Source organism: Nicotiana tomentosiformis, chromosome 6 (assembly GCF_000390325.3).
Source record: "Nicotiana tomentosiformis chromosome 6, ASM39032v3, whole genome shotgun sequence".
In the NCBI taxonomy this organism is placed as follows: Eukaryota; Viridiplantae; Streptophyta; class Magnoliopsida; order Solanales; family Solanaceae; genus Nicotiana; species Nicotiana tomentosiformis.
The window spans coordinates 80,487,471-80,514,971 of record NC_090817.1 but is presented as its reverse complement, the minus strand read 5'-3'; the positions used below and the strand labels follow the sequence as shown (position 1 = coordinate 80,514,971).

General features: G+C 40.1%; 1 protein-coding gene across 1 annotated transcript in view; it reads right to left on the bottom strand.

Annotated features, from left to right (window-relative positions):
- LOC138894277 (uncharacterized) overlaps positions 1–19,481 on the bottom strand; it is a 44,136-nt gene extending 24,655 nt beyond the window's left edge. Inside the window, exons 1-3 of the mRNA XM_070178961.1 lie at positions 18,546–19,481; positions 18,192–18,449; positions 17,981–18,077 (exon numbers count right to left, since the gene is read on the bottom strand). Of these exons, the coding sequence (XP_070035062.1) occupies positions 17,981–18,077; positions 18,192–18,449; positions 18,546–19,481 (1,291 nt within the window). The remainder of the gene's footprint in view (positions 1–17,980; positions 18,078–18,191; positions 18,450–18,545) is intronic.
- Between the last annotated feature and the right edge of the window lie 8,020 nt (positions 19,482–27,501).

The following is a 27,501-nucleotide window of genomic DNA, read 5'->3' as shown; positions in this document are numbered from 1 at the left end:
CAAATTTTCAAGCTGTTCCTTTTATTCCTTCAACTCGTTCGGAGCCATGCGGTACGGTGGAATAGATATAGGCTGGGTACCTGGTGCCAAATCAATATAGAAATCAATATCATGATCTGGTGGCATGCTTGGAAGATCAGAAGGAAAGACATCGGAGAACTCCCGGACCACGAGCACTAAATCAATCGCCGGAGTCTCTGTAGTAGTATCCCGAACATAAGCTAGATAAGCCAAACACCCCTTCTCGATCATGTGTCGAGCCTTCAAAAAGGAGATAAGCCGACTAGATGTACTGACAAACGAACCCTTCCACTCCAATCTAGGCAACTCTGGCATCGCCAAGGTAATAGTCTTGGCATGACAATCAAGGATGGCGTGATATGGAGACAACCAATCCATGCCTAGGATAACCTCAAAATCGGTCATATCGAGCAACAGAAGATCCGCTCAGGCCTCATAACCACAAAAAGTAACAATGTAGGACTGGTAGATCCGATCCACAACAACAGAATCGCCCACTGATGTGGACACATAAATAGTAGTACCCAAGGACTCACGAGTAACACCTATGAAATGAGCAAACAGAGATGAAACATACGAATATGTATACCCTGGATCAAATAGTACCGAAGCATCCCTACCGCAGACAGAAATAATACCTGTGATCACGGCATCTGAGGCCACTGCATCTGGTCTGGCCGGAAAAGCATAGAATCTAGCTGGAGCGCCACCTTGCCTCCACATGTCTAACCTCCACCTCTAGGATGACCCCTACCCACCCGCCCTCCGTCTTTGGGTGACCGGATGACTGGTGCGACAACTGGTGCTGTAATCATAGGCTGATGACTCTTCTGTACCTCCTTGCCCCGAAGTCTGGGACAAAACCTCTTCATGTCGCCAGGATCCCCGCACTCTTAACAACCTCTCGGAACGGCGGACTTCTGACCGAAAGTCTGACCCTGATGGCCTGAACACCCACTAGAGGAACCCTGAATAGCTGGTGGCCGGTAGGAACTTTCTGGCATGGTGCTAAAATAGGGCCGCACTGGGGCACCCCGAGGAGGCGGCGGTGCTGGATATGTGGGCCTGCTAAACTGACCACTGCCCCCAGCCGGAGCTCCACTGAACTCTCCGGAATATCAAAATCGCTTATCCCTCGTCGCTTGCTCTCGGATCCGCTGACGAACACCCTCGATCCTCCGAGCTATCTCCATAACTAGCTCATAATAAGTCCCCATCTCGACCTCTTGGGCCATAGTGTCTTGGCTAGAAGAGTGAAAACCTCCAACAAACCTCTGCACTTTCTCTGCATCGGTCGGAAGTATCATAAGTTCATGGCAAGACAACTCAGAGAATCTCGCCTCATAGTCGGTCACCGACATCTGGCCTTGCTTGAGCTGCTCGAACTGAAATTGTAACTCTTCCCTATGAGAGTGTGGAATATATCTGTCCAAGAAGAGGCGTGCGAATTGATCCCAAGTCATGGGAGGAGAGCCTACTAGTCTGCCGAGAATATATGACTGCCACCACCTACGGGCCCTGCCCTCCAGCTGGAAAGTAGTAAAATCCACGCCATGGAACTCCAATATCCTCATGTTGTGCAGTCTGTTCCTGCACCGATCAATTAAGTCTTGGGGGTCCTCATGTTGCTCACCTCCGAAGACAAGAGGTTATAGCATGGTCCATCTGTCCAATAGCCTCTGCGGATCGCCGGCCGTAGCTAGTCTGGGCTCAGGTATAGCTACTGCAACTGGCTGAGCTCCGCCCACGGGTAGTGCACCCGGGGTCTAATACTCAACAACTACATACCCTGGAGCCTGAGCGGTAGGGGTCTATGCTCCCCCTCCTGCCTAAGATGTGGTTGGGTCTGCTGGAAATAAACCAGCCTGAGTCATAGAATCCATGAACCGCAGCATACGACCCGTGACCTCCTGGAATCCCGGTGCGAACATGAAATCCACCGGGGCTGGCTCTGCTGCAGGCACCTCGCCCTGCTCCTCAATAATAGGATCCTCTACTGGATCCACTGGTCGCATAATTGGAGTAACTCTAGGACTTCCTCATCCTCTACTATGAGCTGGAGCCCTCCCTCGGCCTCTGCCTCGGCCTCTAGCAAAAGAGGGAGGAACTCCTCCATGATCGGGTACATCTGCTGCGCGCGTTCTCACCATTTGTGAGAGAATAAGAGAAAGTTATTTAGCACCACACCAACTTCACAATAGGAGATGAAGAAAGAGTAGTTTCCTAACACCCTATAGCCTCTCGAAGATAAGTACAGACGTCTCTGCACCGATCCGCAAGACTCAATTAGGCCTGCTAATAACTTGTGAGACATACATGAACCTAGTACTCTGATACCATGTTATTACGACCCAATTCTCCTATAGGCCGTGATGGCACCCAGCTCCGTCGCTAGGCAAGCCAACAGTGAACTAACCACATGATTACTCCTTTTAATAAGTTTTCAAGTAATTAAATTCCATTCATTAAAAGGTTACAAAACAATAAATTTAAATAAATAAGACGAAAGCAGCTAAGTGCAATCATAACAATAGTAATAATACCAAAACCATAAAGTCTATTAGTGTGTGTGCCAAGACCTGATGTCACAAGTGTATGAGCTACTAGTAGAATATATAAAACACTAAGCTATTGTCCGAAATAAAGTAGACAGAAAGCAAAACACTAAAGGAAGACTTCAGATGTTGCAGAACGGCTCGGAAGGCAGCTCACCGCTCAGCCTCGGAGTATCAGGGGTGTGCGCTGGGGTAAATACCAGATGCACCTACCTCAGAACCTACACAGTTAGTGCAGAAGTGTAGCGTGAGTACATAAACAACATGTACCCAGTAAGTATCTAGTCTAACCTCGAAGAAGTAGTGACGAGGGGTCAACATCGACACTTACTATGTGCTAACAATAAAATGCAGGAATTATAAATAAGCATGGGTTATGTAAACAATTAATACAACTCAACAACAAGTAGTGAATAATAATTCTTTCACTAATAATAAATTTTGAGTCGATTCCTGTCATTTAAATAATTATAACCGCCCAAGCCATAAATTAATATGAAAATTAGGCTCCGAGTATTATCATGCACGATTTATGCCGAGGTCGTATGGCCCGATCCAGAAATATACTGTGTGCACTGCCGATGGTCGAACGACATGAACCATAGATGCATCTATTAACTTGTCAAGGCGAACGGCCCACTCTCATGAGAGTAGAGGAATTTGACTCACTCGCAAAAATACTTGCCACGCGAGTGAACATAGATTTCTCAAAGTTATTATAAAATTGTTCAATTCTTCCCAAACATAAGAAATCCAAATTGGGGATTTTAAATATAAAAATCCTTAATCTCGGTTCCATGTAAGAAAATTAACAAGCATAACCACATAACAGTCCAAATAAGGCATGATGTAAACCTAAGACTACCTGGACATCACATGTAATATAGCTACGCATGGGCTCTCGCCACCTAGTGCGTGTGTAGATCCCCACACAAATAATTTACAATGAAATACACCTAAGGGGATGAGTTCCCTCTTACAAGGTTAGGCAAGAGACTTACCTCGTTCTTAAGCTCATTTCCGATTCTCAAATTCGTTCTAAAGCCTTAAATCAGTGCCAAACGACTCGGAACTAGTCAAATGTTATATAATTTAATCAATACATGTTCAAAAGTTCATAATTTAACTATTAGAGTAATTACCCAATCCAAATTGAAAGATTCCTAAATTCACCACGGGCTCACGTGCCCGGATTCCGAAAATATTCGAAGATAAATGTTACCCATAATGTCACGAACTCAAATATATAATTTTCACTCAAACCCACAACCATTTTCATGGTTAAATCTCATTTTTATAAAAATCTAGGTTTTTCATCTAAACCCATGATTTCCATAAATATACATATTAAAATCTACCTATAATCTATGTATTTAACTCACATTGGATAGAAATTACTTACCTTCAAATAGCTAGTGAAAACCCCTCGCTAAGAGCTCCAAAAGTTTCCCAAGGAATACAATAAATGATCCCAAAATATTTAAGTTCCGACTTAAATGAAGGTTCTGCCTAGCAGATTTTTCGCTTCTGCGGTTCCTTGGCCGCATCTGTGAAAAATTCATCACAGATGCGGTCCTCCCTTAGCCGTCCTAAATTCGCATTTGCGGAATGAGGGCTCGCTTCTGCGCTGCCGCTCCTACGGCAGATGAGCCGCACCTGCGCACGCCCATGCTTCTGCGGTTCCTTGACCTCTTATGCGGTCGTGCATCTGTGTCGCCTTGACCGCATCTGCGGTTTCTAGGCTGCCTACGCTGGGACGTATCTGCGGCTTCTGGCTCGCTTCTGCGAGCTCGCACCTGTGGCTGGCCCTCCGCAGGTGCGATTGCACCAGAAGCTGGGTACTTCAGCTATTCAACCAAAGCCAAATGACTTTCGCGTATCGTCTGAATGGCATCCGTGGCCCCGCCCAAACATACCAACAAATTTGAAATTATGAGACGGACTTGCTCGAACCCTGGAACGCTAAGAACAATACCAAAACTAAGAATCATATGCCAAAACCAACAGAATCAACTTATGAACTTCAAGTTCTTCCAACTTATTCCGAACGCGCCGAATCATACTTAAACTACTCGGAATGACTCCAAATTTTGCGTGCAAGTCTTAAATCACCATACAGAACTATTTCTAGGCTCAGAATCCCAATTGGACCTCGATAACACTAAATCCTACTTCAAACCAAATTTAAAGAACCTTAAAACCTTCAATATGCCAACTTCAAATATTAAGCACTGAAACGCTCACGAGTCATCCAAAACCTGATCCGAATATACGCCTAAGTCCAAAATCATCATACGAACCTATTGGAACTGTAAAATCTTGGTTCCGAGGTCGTTTACTCTAAATATTGACCAAAGTCAAACTTAGCCTTATAAAGCCTAACCAAGGAACCAAGTGTTCCGATTCCAACCCGAACCCTTCCAAATCTCGAACTAACCATCCCCGCAAGTCATATAACAGTAAAGCACATACAAGAAATCTTATTTAGGGGAACATGATTCTAGAAAATAAAATGACCGGTTGGGTCGTTACACAAAAATATAAATACAGTTCAAAAATATTAACAGACACAACTAGTATCAAGCAAAAAATGCTTAAACTTTCATAAAAATTCTCAATTCAAAATTAAGAAAACAAAAAAGAAGAACTAAACCACGTCAAAACCAAATTAAAACAATCTATATATATATATATATATATATATATATATATATATATATATATATATATATATAGAGAGAGAGAGAGAGAGAGAGAGAGAGATAAGTGGGCAATAAGAAAGTGAGGTGGCACCTCTCTTAGGCCAAAAAATATATTTTTCTTTTTTCTCCTTTTTTGGGGATTTTTCTTCATTCTTTCAATTTATTTTATAATAAAAATAAAAAAAATTATTTTTATAGCTCACAACTCTTTATCTTCGTAACCTATACTTTTAATAGTCTCAATAACTCCAATTCCTTTCATATTCATAACCTCCAAATATTTAATGTGTAAGTTTATGATAATTTATCTCATTTTTTTAATCTTCCCCTTCATTTCTCTCATTTAATCTATTTAACACAATGGAGTAAATGAGTAATAAAGAACCCATGCAGAAGTTTTCTAGAACAAAACTCACGTACATTTAGCACTTGAATATCATTTTCATTTATTTTTGTTGTCCTTTATTTACTTTAAAATTTAAAATTTCATTTTCATAATCATACTACCTTAACTTCTACTCTTAATGATATCCATAACTCCCAAATATGTAATTTAAAAATTAAAATACCTTATGGTATTCATCTATTTTTTCCTATATAAATTCATAACTTTGTTTCATGAGACCCCTATCTAAGACTACCCTTTCTATTCTTTACCTGAAATAGTAATGTTGTCATATTTACTGCAGCATTCGATTTATGTTTTAGTTTGGTTTGAGGAAGAAGGCTCTTGAATAATGATCGATATTGCGGGAGGGGGTGTTGACAAGAACTCAAAAAATTATACACTGATTTTGCATTTCTATTTTCTTCTATTTTCTTAAGATTAAGGTCTCAAGTTATATCTTTTTATTCTCTATTTACTTTCTTGTGTGCTCTCTTTCGCTTTATTTTCTATGAACTTTTATTTGTCGTAAGTTTATATTTTCGTTTAGACGCAAATTAATTACTTATGAGTTAAACTTTATTGGAAGTCTGCTAACTACTAACCAATAACAACCCATTGTGTAAAAGGGATAAATTTTAAACATTCAAATACGCCCTTCATTGGATATTTTGGCAACACTTTTTATTTCTTTTAGTCAGTAAAAAGTGTTAGAGCTAAAAGTCACAGAGCAGGGGCAGGTTCTTCTTTGCTGAGCCATCGACATGTTTGTTTCTTGAAAAATAGAAATTATTTTCTATTCTACTTGTGATTTTTATAAAGTAAGTAGTAAATTGTCTTTCATTTTATTCGTATGATTGAATCATGTATTATATGTACGACAAAATAAAATAAAGTATTTGGTTTACTTTGTAACTTTTGATTCTTTTTGAAGTATTGTGATAATTATCTTTCTTTTTGAAAGTTATGTTTTGATTTTCTTCTTTGAATTGCTTATTATTTGTAAGACAACTTTTTTTTTAGCTGATAGGATACAAATAATTGAGCAAATATTCTGAAGTGAAGTACTATGTTCTCCTTGGAATGGAGAATATGAGAGGAAAACTAATGAATAGAAAAGAAAAGACAAAGATGAAGGCTAAAAAGGGCATAACGAGAAGGAATAGAAAAAAGAATACGCCGCAATTTCCACATATTTCTTTTGTTTTGTTTTGTTTTTTTTCGTTATTAGTTTCTTTAATTTTATTTCATATTTCAAATAGGAGAAATTTTAGCAAAGCCGATGTTTTACTATCTAATGAAAAAATTATCTATTTACATGCCTCTAACATATAATTGTTACTTCCTCCTCATTAATTATAATATATGTAAGTGAAATTTTTTTCTTAAAAATCCTTTCTCTTTTATTTCCTTTTAAAAAGAAAATCAGGAAAAAATGCAGTTACCTAAAATCTAATTCTAATTAAAATGCTAAGTATATGATTTATCAATATGTAGAATTATCTTTTATGTCCTTATTAATTTTAAAAAATTATCTCTCTCATCCACTATATGTCATTTTTTTTTTAATTTAGTGATATTTCTTATAACCGCACGAAGCGCGGAAAATTTCACTAGCGATAAAAAAGCTACTAGAGTAAGCAAAACAAGGAATAAAGTGTTCGATTATCTACAACTAATAAATAAACTACTAACTAAAGCCATAGTTTTGTAAGAAAAAATTCAAATGTGTATTTATTTGGGGTGAGGTAAATCTAAATGGGAGTGGGGAGGGAGATGATCAATAAGAGTAGGTTGCCTAGTCTGGCTTCATTGGCTCCCCTAATTGGTCAGCACCTCAGGGATCAATCTATATATCTATATATTTATATAGTAAATAAAAGAGGGAATATGTAAGGTGACTTGACACTTCTCTTTAGTCAAAAAATTTATTAATTTTTTTTCCTTTTTTTTGCCTTTTTCTAATTATAAATGGCTTTTGTTACCAGATTTATTCCATTTATCTGCTCCTTAAAAAAATAAACTGAAACGTCTTTATTAATTCATATACGTTTTGACCTTTCCTTCTTCTTGTAACTTCGGTTACGGATCCCTTTACATGGAAGAGTTCTTTCAAAAGCCATTTTACTTTTCTACTTCTGTTTTTCATACTTCCATATCACCCAATATTTTTTGGATCATAGTATCCATCTATCTATTCTATATTTATAATTTTATATATAGATTTGGGTAGTTCTTCTCTTAAAGTTGAGTCTTTTTTCTTTCTTTGTTGATGTTCATAGCTTTTGTTAAGAATATTTACGTTGCAAATTGTAATGGATTATCTTGAAAGAGGGTCTTGGTATTCTATTGGAACTTGAAGATAAAAATTTGGGGTTTTAGCCTTTGACTTGCTGAATATGATTTGTTCATATTAGATTTCTATCACTTTTGCAGGTGGATGTCTTTAGTATGTGCCCTTGATGCTCCAGTAACTTTGACTCAGGAAAACGACCTCTGAATTCAAATGCACTCAATGGTATCTTCATTGCCTTTTGATGATGTCTCTATGATTTTTTTTACTGTTGTTTTATAATTATCTCGGTAGTTTCTTTTATTTAATTTTTAGAATTTCGTCAGTCCCTACGAACTGTTTCGTTGGAATTTTTGCCAGCATTAGTTTCTGCACAGTTTGTTGAATATCAGGTAGCTACTCTTATTAATATGCAAAGGCGAAAGAAATCATCCATGTTCTTTATGTGTTCGACAATATGGTCGGTCTAAAGAAGAAAGAAGGAAAATATGGCCAAGTATTGGGTATATGAAAGAAATTCTCTACAAATTAAGCAATCTCTTATTTATTATAACTTATATATTGTCCTTAGAAGTAAGGTTTAATATGAGTGCTTCAAAATAGAGTTTTACATTTCATTCAACAAATATTTAGTTATAAAAAATAGCCAAAGTATCATTCAACAGATATTTAGTTATAAAAAAATAGCCAAAGTACGATACATTGTATGTGCAATTCCAACAAGGACAATCCAATTCTCCTCAACATTACTATCCACCTCAGGGTCCCCGGTACTCAGTTCCGCCACAACAATACACGGTGTTTAATGCTCAGGCTTATGCTAGGCCTCCCAATCACCAGCAATGGCGGGCACCGATTCCACAAGGTTCCCGTCAACTCCGGCTAAATTTTCAGGCACCATATAATCCTCGTTCCTGACAGGAATATGTAAGAGAACAGGAGCCAAAGAAAGAGTTCACCCCAATTAGGGAATCGTATACAAGCCTATATCGAAAGTTGATGCAGTTGAAGTTGATTGAACCTATCATGCCGTGTTATGTGAATCCAAATTCAAAAGGTTTTGACTCCAATGCAAGATGTGAGTATCACTCTATCACCCAAGGTCATAGTACCGAAAATTGTTGGACATTAAAGAAAGCCATTGAAAATTTAATTGAAGCAAAGGCAATTGTGGTAACAAACAATAGGTGCATTTAGTAGATAAATTTCATATAGAGGTATATTACATAACACAAGAGATAGTCATTAAGAATCCATCAACAAATATATTACATTCAGTAAACCAGGGTACATGTACGTTCACATGTACCCTTTCACTTCAAGACTTGGAAAGGAAAAAGATCCAATAATCTTGGAGTTTTGCCGAAACTACCGTGTTTGTCTGGCTCAAGTAGGACTGGTAATATGTCACATGGTGTCTTGCCTTCGATTCCTGTATTCCCGGGCTCAGAAAACTCTTACTCTTGCTTATATGATCAACCTCTATACCCCTAAGATTTTTTATGGAGGCGTGATCAAACTTAGCAAACGTGGTCACCATGCCATCGTCACCGGGATTGACAACAACGGTCGTGATTTGATGGAGAGGTTTGTTGTTGTCTCTCCCGGAGAAAAATGGACGGTCTCTCCGTGAAATGTTTAATCAAAACAACATGCACCTGCTCAGGTACCATCTCATCGGTTTTTTCCTTTTTGCTTGCGAACCTACACCTTTGGCAACTCTAATCTTCGACTTTATAAGTTTAACCTCATTGCCTCCGAGGGATTACAGAGGTTGATCCAAGATAAAGAGGCACTTGCTACTGAACAAGATCAAATCGTTTTTGAACGGGATCAACTTATCGAATGCCTTTTGGATTTAGATGCAAGGTTTGCTCATATGGGCGAACTCGAAGCCCTGGTTGGAGCAAACAGAGCAAGAAAAAAGGGCCCATAGCCAGGAGGCCACTCAGTTGCATGTTGAACTTGCTGAGTTGAAGGCCAAGTAGGCTGAGCTACAGGATGATCTGATTTTGGCAGGCTAACACGAGTCTGCTTCCATAGAAAAGATCAACTAGCTGGAAGAAAACTTACGTTCCAAAATCGAGAAAGTTACTGCGGTCGGGGAGAAGAGAGCAAGAATGGAGGAAAGGCTCAAAAGGTCCATGGAGCAAAATCGCGAACATGCGAGGACCAATACTGACATTTCTCGGACTTATGACATCTTTGAGGTTGATAATGACCGGTTGTAGTCGAATATCCAAAGATTCCAAGCTAAACTCCGAGATAAAGAAGATTCTTTCTTGCTTGAGTAAACACATGTAGTTTTTCATATTGTCACACCTCCTTTTTCCCGAGGGGATATGGAGTTTTTCCAATTTAAGTGACATTAATCAAAATGGAATTATTTATTTAATTTAGAGTCGCCACTTGGAATAATTTATAATGTCCCAAGTCACCGGTTTATTTTAAAATCCCAAATCGAGAAAATTGACTCTATTTTTATGGTCCGCGAACACAGAAGACTAGGTAAGAAATTATGTTAACCAGGGAGAAGGTGTGAGGCACTCTCGAGTTCCGTAGTTTTAGCACGGTCGCTTAACAATTAATATTTGGCCTAATTATCTGATTTGCTACATATTTAAAGCCTATGGTGCATTTTTACGTTTTAACCGCTTTTAATTATTTATAAAATTATTTCTGGAAAAAGTCACGATGTCGTACACTTGTCGTTTTGATACACGTTGCAAACCGCGCCACATGAAATACACCCCCAATTTACGACATGTTTATTTTTATTATTATTCAGAATTATGGTCGGATCACATGAAATGCACACCCGAATGAGATTTACGTTTCGTGATCACGCCACGAGAACCGTACCCATGGACACAATGATTTATTAATTGCGCCTAAAGCAATCTATGAAGATTTGTAACTTTGGTCTAATTAAACCAACGATCTCTTTCATTTAGATTCTAACAAACATGTGCTATCAAATCATGCACCACTCTTGTTGGCGTGACAACAAATGGCTTAAAATAATTTAATCATATGAAATTGATTAACAAGGCAATTGGGTTTAAGCTTAATGAGAGGGGTGCAGGATTACACTAGAAAAATTCTAATTGAATGACTATATGTTTTCAACCAACGTTTGGACTATAAACAATTTACAAATACTGTGTGGAGTTTTGCTTTATGGCTTTTCGAGACATGAGCCACAATATGATAGGCCCAATAAGACCTATTCTCCACCAGGTCTCTTTAAGCCCTCAACAATTGAGACCTGATGCCTTTGATTCTACAGCAGGCTTTTCAAAATGGACCAATTTAACATACAGTCCAGAAAAAAAAACAAAGTGAGGCAATTCAAGATAGCCAAGTCTAGACACATATGATTGTTATTACTCATCTAGCCTAACACCATGCTTAAACATAATAAACATTGATTCCAATATCATATAGAAGGCTTATGCATCTGTCGACACTTCAGGATTTCAAACTCAATAAGGAAACAAATCAGAAATAGCCATATTGGGTCTCTATCATTAACGCAAGTAGACCCATATTTACATAATAAACCCATTACGTCAAAACCTTATTCGAAAATCAGCTACACTATCAGTCACCGTTTTCTATTTCAAATATTTTTACCAGCATGAAACTTAACTTGTGACAAACTCCATATTAAAACAAAACTGAAACTAATGAGTAATATAGTGCTTCATGTTTACAAACTTCTGATTTTAAGCTATGATTTCAAGTCGAACTATCACAAACTTCTCCAACAAATCCTTTAGACCTTGAAAAATAGCGATTCTCTAAATGAAGAGAACTGCTCGAGCTACAACCTAGTCTGCAAAAACAATTCTTAATACAAATACCCACATGATTTTAAATCAGTTTCTAATCAGCTTGCAAGAAGGCACAATAGAGTTTGACTCACTTTGATGCTAATCGCCAAGTAACTGACGAGTTGAACACTTAACAGAAGGCATACTAGTAAAAATGTTTATCAGGAGTAAAACAACCAACGATATGAGAATCATTCAAATTAGATCTAATAAATTCAGATACGAATTCAACATGATTAACACAAACTTCATCCATAAACTCAAACAGAAAAGAGCATTAGTTCAAACATAAGTGATTAATTGCTATAAGGAGCATTTATCAAACACATAAGTAACCCATGATTGTAGATTCCTTGACATTGTGACATTTAAATAACTGATACATCATCAGAGATTGAAATCAGTACCTTGAAGCGGCAAAGCAAAAGAAGAAAATAAATCTCTGATAACTGGGAAGAAACAACAGTAAGAGAACAGCAGCAGAAAACCAATCAACACAAAAGCTTCAAACTCAAACCAGAAATCCAGAACTTACTCAAAATCAGTATGGGATGAGAGTAGAAAAATGGAAAATAAAGAGTGAATTCTGCGTGTATCTTCCTGTGTATGAATATCAGATCCTCAAAAATGTGTGAGTGAGGTCCTTTTTATAGAGTGAAAAATCTGTCATGTGCTCCTAAGGATAAGGGAATAATTCTCAGAATGCAGTCCCTAAATTTCAGGGAAAAAGCATCTTTTACAACTGAATTGGACAGCTGTCCCTTTTCAGATATTTTCTTTTAACAGCTGTCCCCTTTTCTGTTTTTAGCATCTTTTAATTCTAAAACTATCCCTAGTTCTTTTATTTTATTGCACTTAAGTCCTTTATATAAACTTCTTGACCAAACACCTAAGATTCTTATATTTTAGTATACCTTTTAGTCCCCCAATTCTTGCAAATTACTAATTGTTATGCGACCTAATAGTCCATTACTGATGCATCATTAAGCAAACATTTCAAATAATAGTTTTAGCAAAATCATCTAAGTACAATTGAATCTAAGCTAAACCTAAATCTAAGCTATATCATGTAAAACAACAAAACACCAGTCTGTCAGTAAATCATACAATTAAGCCAAATGACCATGAAAGAACAGAAGGAAATATTACCCATTAACGACATCACTGCTAGCTTCAAACAATCCGAGCATGGGTCGATATCGTCACACGAGCACTGGTTCATGCTCGAAAGACAGAAATAATGGTTGCCTGTAATGATAACGACCATAGCTTAGCCGAAGAGTCGAAAACCAAGCGATACCTCAAAGCTAAGGGGGCTACTGCTCTGAGCCATTGAGGTTTTGAACGAAGAAAAAAGGAAGGTAGTCGATTGAGGCAGGTAATAATGAAAAACAAGCTCGAATTTGGAAAGAACCGAAAAAGAACAACAAACTAGGTTTTCTTGACTTCTTAGATTTGGAATTCGGGGAGTTTGGATGATTATTTAGGGAAATTGGCAAGGGATTTGGGATTAGAGAAGTGTGGGGGATTATAGGGTAAAGATTTGGGGCTGTTTGGTGTGGTGCCGCTGCCGTGGGGCGATTTCTGGCGGCGAAGACAGTGGGTGGTGAGAGAGGGATGAGAGAGGTGAGAAAAAGAGGGTCTGTGAGAGATTTGGGGATTGGAGGGGGAGGGGGGGGATTCAGACACATATGGGGATGTGGTGTGGGGTTCTGGGCTATTCGACCAAAGGAAATCAACGGCTAAGATCGCCGTTACTAAAACGACGTCGTTTTTGGTTAAGTGAGGGTTGGAACGGACTGGGCTTGGGGCAAGTTAGGTTTTGAGTGGAATTTTGGGCTTAGACACTGTTTGGCCCAAATCCGGAACCAAACAAAATCCCTTCTCTCTTTCTTTCTCTTTTTTTTTTGATTTTAAATCCTAATTGCAATTAAATCTAAGATTATATGCAATGAATATTTTAGACATTTTTGATATTTTTTCATAATTTTAAATATTAAATATGCAACTAAATACAAAATAAATTAACCAGAAAATCCTAAAAAATTCTATAAAAATTAAAATAATTTAGAAAAATCTATTTTTGAACTTTGTAGGAGTATTTTTAGTCGGGCAAAAATCACGTACTCACAGCTGCCCCTCTTTGCTCGGAAACACGAAGAGTTTTCGGGCAAAGATAAAGTGAGCAAATATGAGCAATTTTTGCCCGTTTGGATACTCCATGGGAAGCGTTTTGAAAAAGTTTGACCGAACCTTGCTTCGGAGGTCGCCTATATATCCTTGGCTATAAAGGAATCAGGTCAGTGTAGTTCTGGAAGTTTCGGTAGCTGGGCCTACCGAGAAGCTGTGATTTTACTGCTGTTGCTGCTGCCACTACTTGCTGAACTCCTTATTACACCAAAATCAAAAAGAAAAGAAACTAAGCAAGTCTATCAGCTATGAGTTACAAGATTCCTATTTATAGGTCTTCGGGAACTTGATCTTGAATCTTCTACAATTCTGTTGTGCATCTCGAACTAACGACTCGCATTCTTGAGGCGAGCTTCTGTTACCTCTAACTTGAACTTGAAATAAATTCCCTCGTTTTCCAGGTGGGTGCCTGATGCTGACTTAAAACTTGAAAATGAATTCCCTCATCCTCCAGGTGGGCGCCTGCTGACTTAAAACTTGAAATAAATTCCCTCATTCTCTATGTGGGTGCATGCTGACTTAAAACTTTGAAATAAATTCCCTCATTCTCCAGGTGCGCCTGCTGACTTAAAACTTGAAATGAATTCCTTCGTTTTCCAGGTGGGTGCCTGATGTTAACTTAAAACTTGAAATGAATTCCCCCATTCTCCAGGTGGGCGCATGCTGACTTAAAACTTGAAATGAATTCCCTCGTTTTCCAGGTGGGTACCTAATGTTGACTTAAAACTTGAAATGAATTCCTTCATTTTCCAGGTGGGCGCCTGTTATTGATTTAACTTAAAATGAATTCCCTCGTTCTTCAGGTGGGCGCCTGATGCTGATTTAACTTGAAATAAATTCCCTCGCTCTCCAGGTGGGTGCTTGATGATTTAAACTTGAAATGAATTCCCTCGTTCTCCAGGTGGGTGCCTGCCAATGACTTGAAACTTGAAATAAATTCCCTCATTCTCCAGGTGGGCGTCTGCTAATGACTTGAAACTTGAAATGAATTCCCTCGTTCTCCAGGTGGGTGCCTACCCTTGAAACTTGAAATAAATTCCCTCATTCTCCAGGTGGGCGCCTGATGACTTAAAACTTGGAATGAATTCCCTCATTCTCCAGGTAGGCGCCCGATGACTTAAAACTTGAAATGAATACCCTCGTTCTCCATATGGGCGGCTGATGCTGATTTAACTTGAAATGAATTTTCTCGTTCTCCAGGTGGGTGCCTGATGACTTAAACTTGAAATGAATTCCCCCGTTCTCCAGGTGGGTGCCTGCCAATGACTTGAAACTTGAAATAAATTTCCTCATTCTCTAGGTGAGCGCCTGCTAATGCCTTGAAACCTGAAATGAATTCCCTCATTCTCCAGGTGGGTGCCTTCCAATAACTTGAAACTTGAAATAAATTCCCTCATTCTCCAGGTGGGCGCCTGCTAATGCCTTGAAACTTTGAAATATATTCCCTCATTCTCCAGGTGGGCGCTTGATGACTTAAAACTTGAAATGAATTCCCTCGTTCTCCAGGTAGGCGTCTAATGCTGATTTAACTTGAAATGAATTCCCTCGTTCTCCAGGTGGGTGCCTGATGACTTAAACTTGAAATGAATTCCCTCATTCTCCAGGTGGGCGCCTGATGCTGACTTAAAATTTGAAATGAATTCCCTCGTTCTTCAAGTGGGCGCATGATGTTGACTTAAAACTTAAAATGAATTTCCTCGCTCTCCAGGTGGGTGCCTGATGATGGCTTAAAACTTTAAATAAATTCCCGTATTCTCTAGGTGGGCGCATGATGACTCAAAATAGGAAATGAATTCCCTCATTTTTCAGGTGGGCGCCTGATGACTTAAAACTTGAAATAAATTCCCTCGTTTTCCAGGTGGGCGCCTGATACTGACTTAAAACTTGAAATAAGTTCCCTCGTTATTCAGGTGGGCGCCTGATGTTGACTTAAAACTTGAAATGAATTCCCTCGTTCTCCAGGTAGGCGCCTGACACTCGGCTTAAAACTTTAAATAAATTCCCTCGTTCTCCAGGTGGGCGCCTGATGACTCAAAACAGGAAATGAATTCCCTCGTTTTCCAGGTGGGCGCCTGATGACTTAAAACTTAAAATAAATTCCCTCGTTTTCCAGGTGGGCGCCTGATGCTGACTTAAAACTTGAAATAAGTTCCCTCATTCTCCAGGTCAGCGCCTGCAATCATGACAACACAGACAAAACAGAGAAAATTTTCTGCCCCAGTTTATGCCAGGAACATTCTTGAGTGTTAGTTGAATCCCATTATCTAGGAGGGTCCTGAAAATTTAAAAATAGATCCCATTATCCAGGAGGGTCCTGAAAACTTGAAATTAAATCCTATTATCCAGGAGGGTCCTGAAAATCTAAAACTGAACTTATCTGGAACATGCTTTCCTCATGGAGTATCCCTAAACAGCAAGCAGAATTTCTTGCCCTTGTTTCACTCAAAGAAAATTTCGTCAGTTTAAAAATGTGGTGGTTAGTTTGTGGCATCCTTGTTGAAGGTATCTGCTTCTGCCGCTACCACGCTTCATTCTGATTAGCTGCTTTGGCTAACAAAGAATTGTTTGACGTTTTGATCCAACCTCGACCACAGAAACCCTCTGAATCTGAATCCCTTTCACTCAACTTGTTATATGGCCTCTTTATTCAGACAATTGTTGAACCTCTGCATTTCCTTGAATTTACGAATCACCCTGTCACCTGAACTTCAGTTATCACCTTATTGCTCATTCTAAATCATGTTAGTTGTGATGTGCTTTGGCCGAACTTTGCCTTATGCAATTAGAAGCTGGTAATAGGCTTTGAAGTCCTTTCTTGCTTGCTTAACAAAGACTCACTTGACAGAGACTTAGAAGAATAGGCCCAAAAGAAACGAAGCGAAGTGACTTCGTGAATTAGGAATAAAGACGAAAATTTTGAACAAAGATGACTATTTGGAGAAGAGTGGAGAAGAGACTTATCTGAGTGAAGCAGCTGGCTCCAATGATCATGGCATGCATTTCGAATTGATCAGCCTAATCCATCCAACCAATCATATTTCAGCTCATGCCACGTCTCCATACCTCAAAATTAGGATTTCCATAATCCAATTCCTCTGTAAAATCACGAACCTCATTAGGCTCGTGGTGCCCCGAAGGGTTTTCACCAGCAAACCTCTCTCATTTGTTCATCTCTCAACTTACCATCGCCTTACGGTGTCCACGAGGGTTTTCACCAATAAGACTCTCTCATTTTAAATTTTTCTCAACTCACAATCGCCTTATGGTGCCCGTGAGGGTTTTCAGTGATAAAACTCTCTCATTTTATCCATTTTCCTCGTGTCCATGATTAAAATGCTTCCCCTGACACCTCTATCTTACTTGACTTGGCATTCTCAAAGATTGATCGGAAGGTCTTTCTTTGGACTGTAATGTAGGCTTTTGGACAAGGTTAGAAAGAAAAGGTGGCATGAAGGCTCAAAATAATTTAAAAATGAAAGGGGTTCAAATTTATAACTTTTGGAATCAGATCCTTTGCAAAACTAAAACTTCTGCCCCAGTTTCTTCGAATCTGGGAAATTTTGGATTTTTATTTTGATGGGACCGAACCGCGTAAGGTTGCCTACGTATCCTTAAAAGGAATCAGGTTGAACATAGTTCAAACTAGTTAAAGTTGTTTTATTTTTGTTACTTTGCTTTCCTTTTTCATTTTCTCCTTTATTTTCTCTTTTCTTTCTTTTGCTTTTCCCTTCTATTTCTTTTTTTCCTTTTTTTGTCTTTTCTTTTTCTTTTCTATTTCTAACTCTACTTATGATTCCAAAAGAGGGGTATGAAAGAAAATAAATAAGGCTCAAAAAGGGGTAACAAATCATAAAAGTGTTTGGGGTAGCAGAATAAAATGCCTTCATCATTCCAACTTTGAACATGCCTAGTACAAAATGCGATTGAAGATAAGCAAAGAAATAATATATAATATCTCTTGACTGCATCAGAATTGATAGCCATATCCACATATTTACCTTCTATGTCTGTTAAATACAAAGCACCGTTGGGCAACACCTTTGTCATAATGAACGGCCCCTGCCAGTTTGGGGCAAACTTGCCTTTAGCTTCAGCCTGATGTGGAAGGATGCGTTTCAATACCAACTGGCCCACTTCAAATTTTCGGGGACGCACCTTCTTGTGGTATGCTCTTGCCATTCTTTTCTGATACAATTGACCATGACATACTGCTGCCAATCTTTTTTCATCAATCAAACTCAACTGCTCTAGCCGAGTTTTGACCCATTCATCATCATCAATTTCAGCTTCAGCAATGATCCGGAGGGATGGGATCTCAGCTTCCGTAGGTAAAACTGCCTCAGTTCCATATACCAGCAAATAAGGAGTTGCACCTACTGAAGTGCAAACAATAGTGCGATAACCCAGTAAAGCAAAAGGTAACTTTTCATGCCATTGCCTAGAACCTTGCACCATCTTACGAAGTATCTTCTTTACGTTATTGTTAGCAGCCTCAACAGTTCCGTTTGCCTTAGGACGATACGGAGTGGAGTTTTGATGCATAATCTTGAACTGTTGACATACCTCTTTCATCAAATGACTATTGAGGTTAGCAACATTGTCTGTGATGATTACCTTGGGAATTCTAAACCGGAAAATGATATTTGAATGAACAAAATGTACCACCGCCTTTTTGGTCACAGACTTGAAAGTTACAGCTTCGACCCACTTGGTGAAGTAATCAATGGCCACCAAAATAAACCTATGCCCATTTGATACTGCCGGTTCAATTGGCCCAATGACATCCATGCCCCAAGCAACAAAGGGCCAAGGTACAGATATTGTGTGCAACTCAGATGGCAGGGAATGAATCAAATCACCGTGCACCTGGCATTGATGACATTTGTGAACAAAGCTGATGCAATCTCGTTCCATGGTGAGCCAATAATAAGCTGCTCGAAGAATCTTCTTTGCCAAGACATACCCACTCATATGCGGTCCGCAAACTCCTGAATGCACTCCGACCATGATAGTCGAAGCTTGTTTAGCACCTATGCACCTTAGTAGTCCTAGATCTGGAGTCCTCTTGTATAAGATTCCCCCACTTAAGAAAAATCCTCTAGCCAGACGTCGAATGGTTCTCTTTTGATCACCTGTGGCATGTACCAGATATATCCCCGACTTGATGTACTCCTTGACATCATGGAACCAAGGCTCACCATCAAGTTCCTCTTCAATCACATTGCAATAGGCATTCTGATCACGGACTCGAATATGCAGAGGGTCGACGTAAGCCTTATCCGGATGGTGTAACATTGACGCCAAAGTAGCCAAGGCGTCGACAATCTTATTATGAATCCTGGGGATATGCCTAAATTCTACTGACCTGAATCGTTGACAAAGATCATGTAGACATTGTCGATACGGTATAAGCTTCAAATCCCGGGTCTCCCATTCTCCCTGAATCTGGTAAACTAGCAAATCCGAGTCTCCCAGAACTAGTATCTCCTGGACTCCCATATCTACAGCTAACCTCAAACCCAGAATGCATGCTTCTTACTCGGCCATGTTGTTAGTGCATTTAAATCGAAGCTGGGCTGTTACAGTGTAGTGATGCCCTATTTCAGAAATGAGGGCAGCCCCTATTCCGACGCCTTTCATGTTAGCAACTCCATCAAAGAAGAGTTTCCAACCTGGCTTTTCCTCATGGTCAACCTCGTCAACACACATTACCTCTTCATTAGGAAAATATGTCTTCAATGGTTCATACTCTTCATCCACCGGATTCTCGGCCAAGTGATCGGCCAAGGCTTGGGCTTTCATCGCGGTCCGGGTCACATAGATGATGTCAAATTTTGTGAGTAAAATTTGCCACTTTGCAAGTCTTCTTGTGGGCATAGGCTTCTAAAAGATATACTTTAGAGCATCTATGCGAAAAATGAGGTAAGTAGTGTAGGACGACAGATAATGCTTCAACTTTTGTGGTACCCAAGTCAGGGCGCAACATGTCCTTTCAAGAAGAGTATACTTAACCTCATAAGGAGTGAACTTTTTGCTGAGCTAATAAATGGCTTGCTCTTTCTTGCCTGTGATGTCGTGTTGACCCAGTACGCAACCAAAAGAATTATCCAGGACTGAAGAGCCTTTGGAAAAACTTTCTCAAATCCCCGACATGGTCGGTCTGCTTCTTTGACTTTATGATCATGTCATCTACATAAACCTCAATCTCCTTGTGTATCATGTCATGAAATATGGTAGTCATTGCCCTCATGTAAGTTGCCCCAGCATTCTTCAAACCAAATGGCATTACCCGGTAGCAATATGTCCCCCATGGCATGATGAACGCTATCTTTTCTGCATCTTCCTCATCCATCAGGATCTGGTGATATCCCGCGTAGCAGTCCATAAAAGACCCGATCTCATGCTTGGCACAATTATCAATTAGAATGTGGATGTTCGATAATGGAAAGTTATCCTTTGGACTTGCCTTGTTGAGATCATGATAATCAACATATACCTTGGTCTTACCGTCCTTCTTTGGTACTGGCACAATATTAGCTAACTAAGTGGGATATCGAGTGACCCGAATGACCTTTGCATCAAAGTGCTTTGTGATTTCTTCTTTGATTTTCACACTCATGTCAATCTTGAACTTTCTTAACTTTTGCTTGACCGGAGGGAATGTTGGATCAGTTGGCAATTTCTGAACTACAAAATCAGTGCTCAAAATCGGCATGTCGTCATACGACCATGCAAAAACATCTTTATATTCAAACAGTGCTTTGATTATTTCTTCCTTGATTTGTGGTCCCAAAAGCACACTTATCTTGGTTTACCTAACATTATCTTGATCTCCTAAATTGATTTCTTAAGTTTCATTCAAATTAGGCTTGGGTTTTCCTTCAAAGTATTTTAGTTCTATACTGATTTCCTCAAATGCTACTTCTTCATTATATTCTGTTTTATCATCACACTCTACTTCTTGGATTGTTATTTCATAATTAGATTGGCTTTTAAGATTTGGCTGAAAATTCCTCATGCATGTCATGTCATTGAAACCAGCATAAAAAGAACTATACAGAAAAAAAATAAAAAACAAAAATGAAACGCTATCAGGAATAATGGAAAACGAGAAATTGTATTTCATTGAAAATAAAAGGATAGAAGGGTTTGTACATCAAAATAAGCAAAAATAAAAATCTGGATTACAACCCTGGAATAACCCAGATGACATAAAGGAAAACAAAGCAGACTAACAAAACTCCTTCCGGGTGGGGAGAAGAGTAGCTTTCCAATTGCTAAGCTTTATATTTGGCCCAACAAACTGCACATCGGCATTACTGGAACCTTCCCCGATTTCTACCATATTAACCTCATCAAATAGACTCTGGAACCTCTTGATCAACTCTTCATCAAAGTCGACTATAGGTTTTGGGATCGCTGATATTGGGCTTTTTGCGACCCCCTGGCTTGACAAAAGACTTGGAGATGTGTGGAACAGGCTTAGGAAGTGACCATGCCTTTCTTTTCAAAATTTTAGCCCTTTTCACGTCCTTCCCTGTGAGTCTGAATCCCAAACCAAATGTACCGAAACTTTCACGTAGACACACCGGATGCGCAATACCCTGTAGAGATGAACCCAGACCTTTGCCCGGCACAAAACCATTCTTCAACATATCATTTGCTACCATGACGGACGTGGAGGGTAGCTTCGGACCTGGAATGCATTCTCCCTCAGGAATCTTCTCGACAGACACTGTTTTGAAAGTTTGGTAGACCCAAGGCCCTTTATCATCTTCAGCTTCAATAAATGGAATAGTTGTGTCATTGTAAGCAGATAAGTTCTCATCACCGTGCACAACTATTTCCTGCCTGTCCCATTCGAACTTTACCATTTGATGCAGAGAAGACGGGATTGCCTTGGCAGCATGTATCCCGAGCCTGCCCAACAACAAGTTGTAGGAGACAGACACATCTAGCACTTGGAACTCCATAGTGAACTCAACTAGCCCTATTGACAATTCGAGCATTATATCACCGACAAAATTTTTCCCTCCTCCATGAAAGCCTCGAACATATACATTATTCATGTGGATCCTTTCAGTGCCGATCTTCAACTTTTGCAAAGTGGACAGAGGGCAAATATTTGCACTAGAACCGTTATCAACCAGTACCCTTGAGATAGCAGAATCCTCGCACTTCACTGTGAGATAAAGAGCTCAGTTGTGCTATGTACCCTCCATAGGAAGTTCATCATCTGAGAAAGTGATCCCGTTTACTTCGAAAATATTATTAGCAATCTTCTCCAAATGGTTCACCGTGATCTTATCAGGAACATGGGCCTCATTCAAAATCTTTATCACGGGTTTGCGGTGTTCATCTGAATGTATCAGCAAAGACAAAATAAAGATCTGAGCTGGTGTTTTCCTTAACTGTCCTATAATGGAATAGTCTTGCATTTTCATCTTTTTCAGGAACTCTTCAGCCTCTTCTTCAGTGACCAGCTTCTTTATTGGGATGTGGCCATCCTTGAATGGCTTGGCTTTCCTCAGTTTCTCTGGGGTAAAACATCTCCCAAAACGAGTCAGTCCTCCGGTTTCATTGACTTCTTCCTCTACTTCTTTCCCTTTATATGTCACTATCACCTGTTTGTAATTCCACGGGACGACCTTTGTGTCAACTATTAGTAACTGGGTCACTGACTTAATAATAACGGCGGTAATACGAGCCCCCTCCACAATTATGACAGGCTTGTCCGGGAATCCTGGCACAACCACTTTTTGCTTTTCCTGGTTCGCTCCAACATCAATCGGAGGCCCTTTCACAACCAATACAGATGGCTTCACGTTGAGCGTGCTTAGCTTCTCCGTCATCCCTTCAACTGTCAAGGCCATTGCTTTTGCCGAATCTAGAGCTTTAACTGAATTACTTTCGCTAGCACGGATCATCATGATAGACTTTGAAGAATTTTTGGGCTCCCCATCCTTATGAACTATCTCAATCATATGTGTCTCTACATGGGCCGACAAAGGATTTTGGTTGATGTTTGGCGCCTCCGGGCTCTGGACCACAATTTGATTTGTATCAATAAGCTTTTGGATTGCCCTCTTCAAATTCCAACACTTCTCTGTGTCGTGCCCTAGGGCATCAGAACAATATGCACATCTAAGGGAATAACCAAGATTCCTTGGGGGTAGATTTGGTATCTTTGACTCAATTGGCCTCAAAACATCCAACTGCCTTAACCTTTGAAACAAACTAGTATATGACTCTCCAAGAGGGGTGAAGGTTTCTTTCCACTCCTTGGTCGAAAGCTTGGACTAGTAGGGTTTCGGTATGGTTATGGGGGTGGATAAGGATTTTGTGGAGTTGGAGCACGCCATTGCAAGTAAGGAGGGGGTTACGCATATGACTGTGCGTGGTGAACATGGTATTAGGGTGATCTGACTGAATATTGAGGGTCTTGTGGTGGGAAATAATGTTGGGATGGATTATGTGGAGCTTGGGTGTAGGCTTGAGGTTGGGGTCGAGGTTGGATGTACTGGTGAGGCGAACCCCTAGGGCCACGCCGTGATTTAGAGACAAACATAGCGACATCATCTTTCTTCTTTTTGCCTAACAGGCTTCCGGTACCACTTTGAATTGCCTGTGTGGTTGATTTTATGGCGGAGTAGCTCATGATCTTGCTTGACTTGAGTCCCTCTTCCACCATTCCTCCCATCTTTACCACATCGTTGAAGGACTTACCTATGGCTTAGATCAAATGGCCAAAGTAAGTAGGCTCTAGGGCTTGAAGAAAGTACTCTACCATCTCATCTTCTTCCATTGGAGGATTGACCTGTGCAGCTTGTTCTCTCCATCTGAAACCATATTCCCTAAAGCTCTCATTGGGCTTCTTTTCTACCTTGGTCAAAGATAGGCGATCCGGACAATGTCTATATTGTAGTAAAAGTGCCAAGCAAAGGCGTGAGCCAAGTCGTCCCATGTGTACCACCTGCTAGCGTCTTGGCGGGTGTACCATTCCAAAGCCGCCCCACTCAGACTCTGACTGAAATACGCCATTAATAATTCGTCTTTCCCATCGGCGCCTCTCATCTTGCTGCAAAAGCCTCTCAAATGGGCCACGGGATCTCTATGTCCATCGTATAGGTCAAACTTGGGCACCTTGAACCCAGCGGGCAATTGGACATCAGGGAATAAGCATAAATCCTTGTAAGCAACACTTACTTGGCTTCCTATCACTTGCATGTTCTTCAAAGATTGCTCTAAACTCTTCACTTTTCTGAATATCTCATCCTGCTCCACGTTCCGGGATGGTTTCTCAGTTTCAACAGGAGGTTCAAAGTGAGGGGTGTAGGAATAAGGATCCGTGACTTTGAAAGTTAGTTTTGGAGCATAATATTGGGTATCTAGAGCTTGGAATGCAGGTTCACTAGAAGATCGGTGGAGGGTAGCTCGCGGAGGGGCTACAAAAAGAGGAGCAGATGTCAGAGCAGGGTATGCAGTTGTTTTGGCTGGTGGGGCATGGAAAGTTTGGGATGAGGTGCCGGGGTAGTGGTGGTAAGGGATAAAACCTGGTGCATGCTGAGGGGAAAGATCAACGGTAGTGGGATCCTGGGCTTGTGCCAGTGGTGGGATGAAAGCGGGATTTTCTGTGTAGTTAGCGGGGAATAAAGGTGGAGGATGCCCCCTGATCCAGGCTTGATACATTTCTGCCATTTGATGCTTCATCTTGTGGACCTCCTCTTTCAATTCAGACTCCGATTCTACAATCTCCCTCGGCGGGTCAACATCACCCGTGTCCGATTCTTTTCTAGTCATGACTGCCTTGCGCTTTGATCTGGTGTTATAGGGGTGACTTGCCAGGATGCCAACAAACTAACCACCTAAACAAAACCTGTCTTAATGCACATACAATAACTTGGTCAGTTTTGAAGCATTTGACAGATAGGGAATCGCATATTGGGGATGCAATGCATCTGAGCAGTTAAATGTTTCTAAATGCTTTGCGACGGCTTATGTGTTTCATCCCAACTCCTTTCTCAAATTTCAAATCCTGATTTTCTTTTCCTCTCTCCTTTTGCTGTGTTTTACCTTTTTAATTCTCATTCTCTCATTTCGCTCTTTTAAGACTGTGATCGAATCCTATGGGGATTACCTACGTATCATGACGCCGCATGAATCAGATCATTACGTAGTTCAGGGATATAAATGCGAAATGAATGAAAAGATTTTTTTTTTTTGGGTTTTTAATACTTCATTAATGAAAGACATCTTTTTGGATTTTCTATTACAAGGACTTAAAAGTAGTGATGACTACAAAGGAAAATCTAAAGACTCGAAATAAAGCAATAAACAGCCTTGACAAAGACGAACAAAACTTAAAAACTGAAAAATCAAAAATACATAAGAGCCTCCACCGGTACTCCGGGGGCTTGCGGGACATCAGCCGGTCTCCGCATGGGCCTATAGTCAATATGTTATTAAAGGTGGTCTAGGTCAACCATCACCTGGCGAACGAATGTCATCACAGAAGCAAAAAACATAGACATGGCCATGTCTTCATATTCATGGCATTTAATTACAACATAATCAGCTATCTCTTTAATCCTCATTCTGATGACACCCTTTTCTTGAAGCAAACATCCAATCTGCTGGGCCCGAGCCTCCAACACTTATGTATCTGTGTTGTTTTGGTCTTGTAACTGTTGCATGCTTTCTTGTAGTTGGTAAATCAATGCGTAGCAATGCTCTCTTTCTGCCTTGAAATCCTTTGTTTGCTTGACCATTTCATTCTCCAGGGCAGCCAACTTTTTTTGTAAAATTGCTATTTCTTTGTCATATTTCTGCTTCAACTGGTGGGCTAATCTAGCCTGATCTTCCGCACTTTTGGCCAACTTTTCTTGAGTATTTAACAAGTCTCTTTCGGCCTTTGTCAAGTCAAAACCATAATCATGCACTTTCCACCTTAGATTGGTTATAATTTTCTCATCTCTCTCACTTCTTACCGGTGTCTCGGTGACTATTTTCATTCTATGGATTTGGGCTCGAAGGGCTTCATTTTCCCTAGCCAACCTCCTATTTTCCCCTTCATCTTCAGCTGCCTGCAAACTACTATCAAATTTGATTTTTTCAATTTGTTCTTCTAGTTTGCTTATAGTAGTCCGGTATTCCTTTTCTTTAGCTAACCAAATCCATTGCTCTCGCGCTCCATCGGTGAATTGTTGGACATGGGGCCTTTTGGCGGGCTGTTCTGGTTCTTGATCGACCCGAATTCTTTTACCATACCATGTGGCATAGTTGGATCCTACTTAACCCGTGGACAAATCCCGTACTTGAGTCTGTGGCTCCAGGAACCTACATTGATGCCAAATCTGGCGAAGCCTTTCTTCTGGGAATGTGGCTTTTGGGCATAGTTCAATAACCTGTGGATTCAAATCTTCGTCATAAGGGACTGTTTGGTATCTGCCAAATTGGCATAGGACCCGATGCGGGACATATGGCTGAATACTCCGAAGACCCATTAATAAAAGAAAGCACACTCCGGCGGACATATAAATAACTTCGTTGACCGGGAGCCAACCGAAAGTCCACTCAATTCGATTTGCGTTTAAAGAACCCAAATACGAGAACCATGCCTCAGTACCTTCTGGCAACTCATGACCGTTTTCCCGGTTTTTATATTCTTCAATTCAATTAAGTCCGGTCAGACCGTAGTTCATGTAACCTAGGCGATGGCAAAGATGTTCTACCAACCACATCTGTAAAAGCAAGTTGCAACCCTAAAACAACTTTGTCCCAGCTCGACAAGCGGTTAAATCTTGGTAAATTTCTGCGATAATCATCGGTATGATAGTGCTATTGGCCTTTTTGACCATAAAGTCGGCCATTCCTGCGAGCCCCAATTCTATATGTCTATCACTCCTTGGGCATATTAAAGTGCCTAAAAATGCCACCACAAAGGCCAAACCCCTGCGTGCTTCCCATTTGTCTTTATTTCCTTGTTGATTCAAACCAGTGTCCGGAGCCTCAAATCCGTGGGGGTCCCCATACCGGCTGTATAAGAAACGGAATGTGCAGAATCCTCCGGTCAAATTTTCATCTTTAACTTGTCGGCTAATACTCAGAAGGTCCAAAAATCTATGAGAGGTTACAGTTCTTGGTGCTACTGGATATTGATGCCTTAGCTTCCCTTCTAAACCATCATAACCTGCTATCTCCTCTAGTGTAGAGGTCAACTCGAAATCAGAGAAGTGGAAAACATTGTGTGTCGGGTCCCAAAACGGTATCAAAGCTTCGATTATATCAACCCTTGGTTTAATCTCCAGAAGACCAGTGAGCCCACCTAAAGCCTTTGTCACAGAACGCTTGCCGACCTCCCCTAGGTCGTTCCACCACATGTGGAGTCCTAGTGGAATCTTGTCTACGACTCGAAAAGGTATATTTTCAACAGTGCTCATCCTGCACATTTTTATTTAAGGCTACTGGTTAAAAACAAGTGATTTCTTGATTTTTTTTTTAATTTGACCCCAAAAGAAAG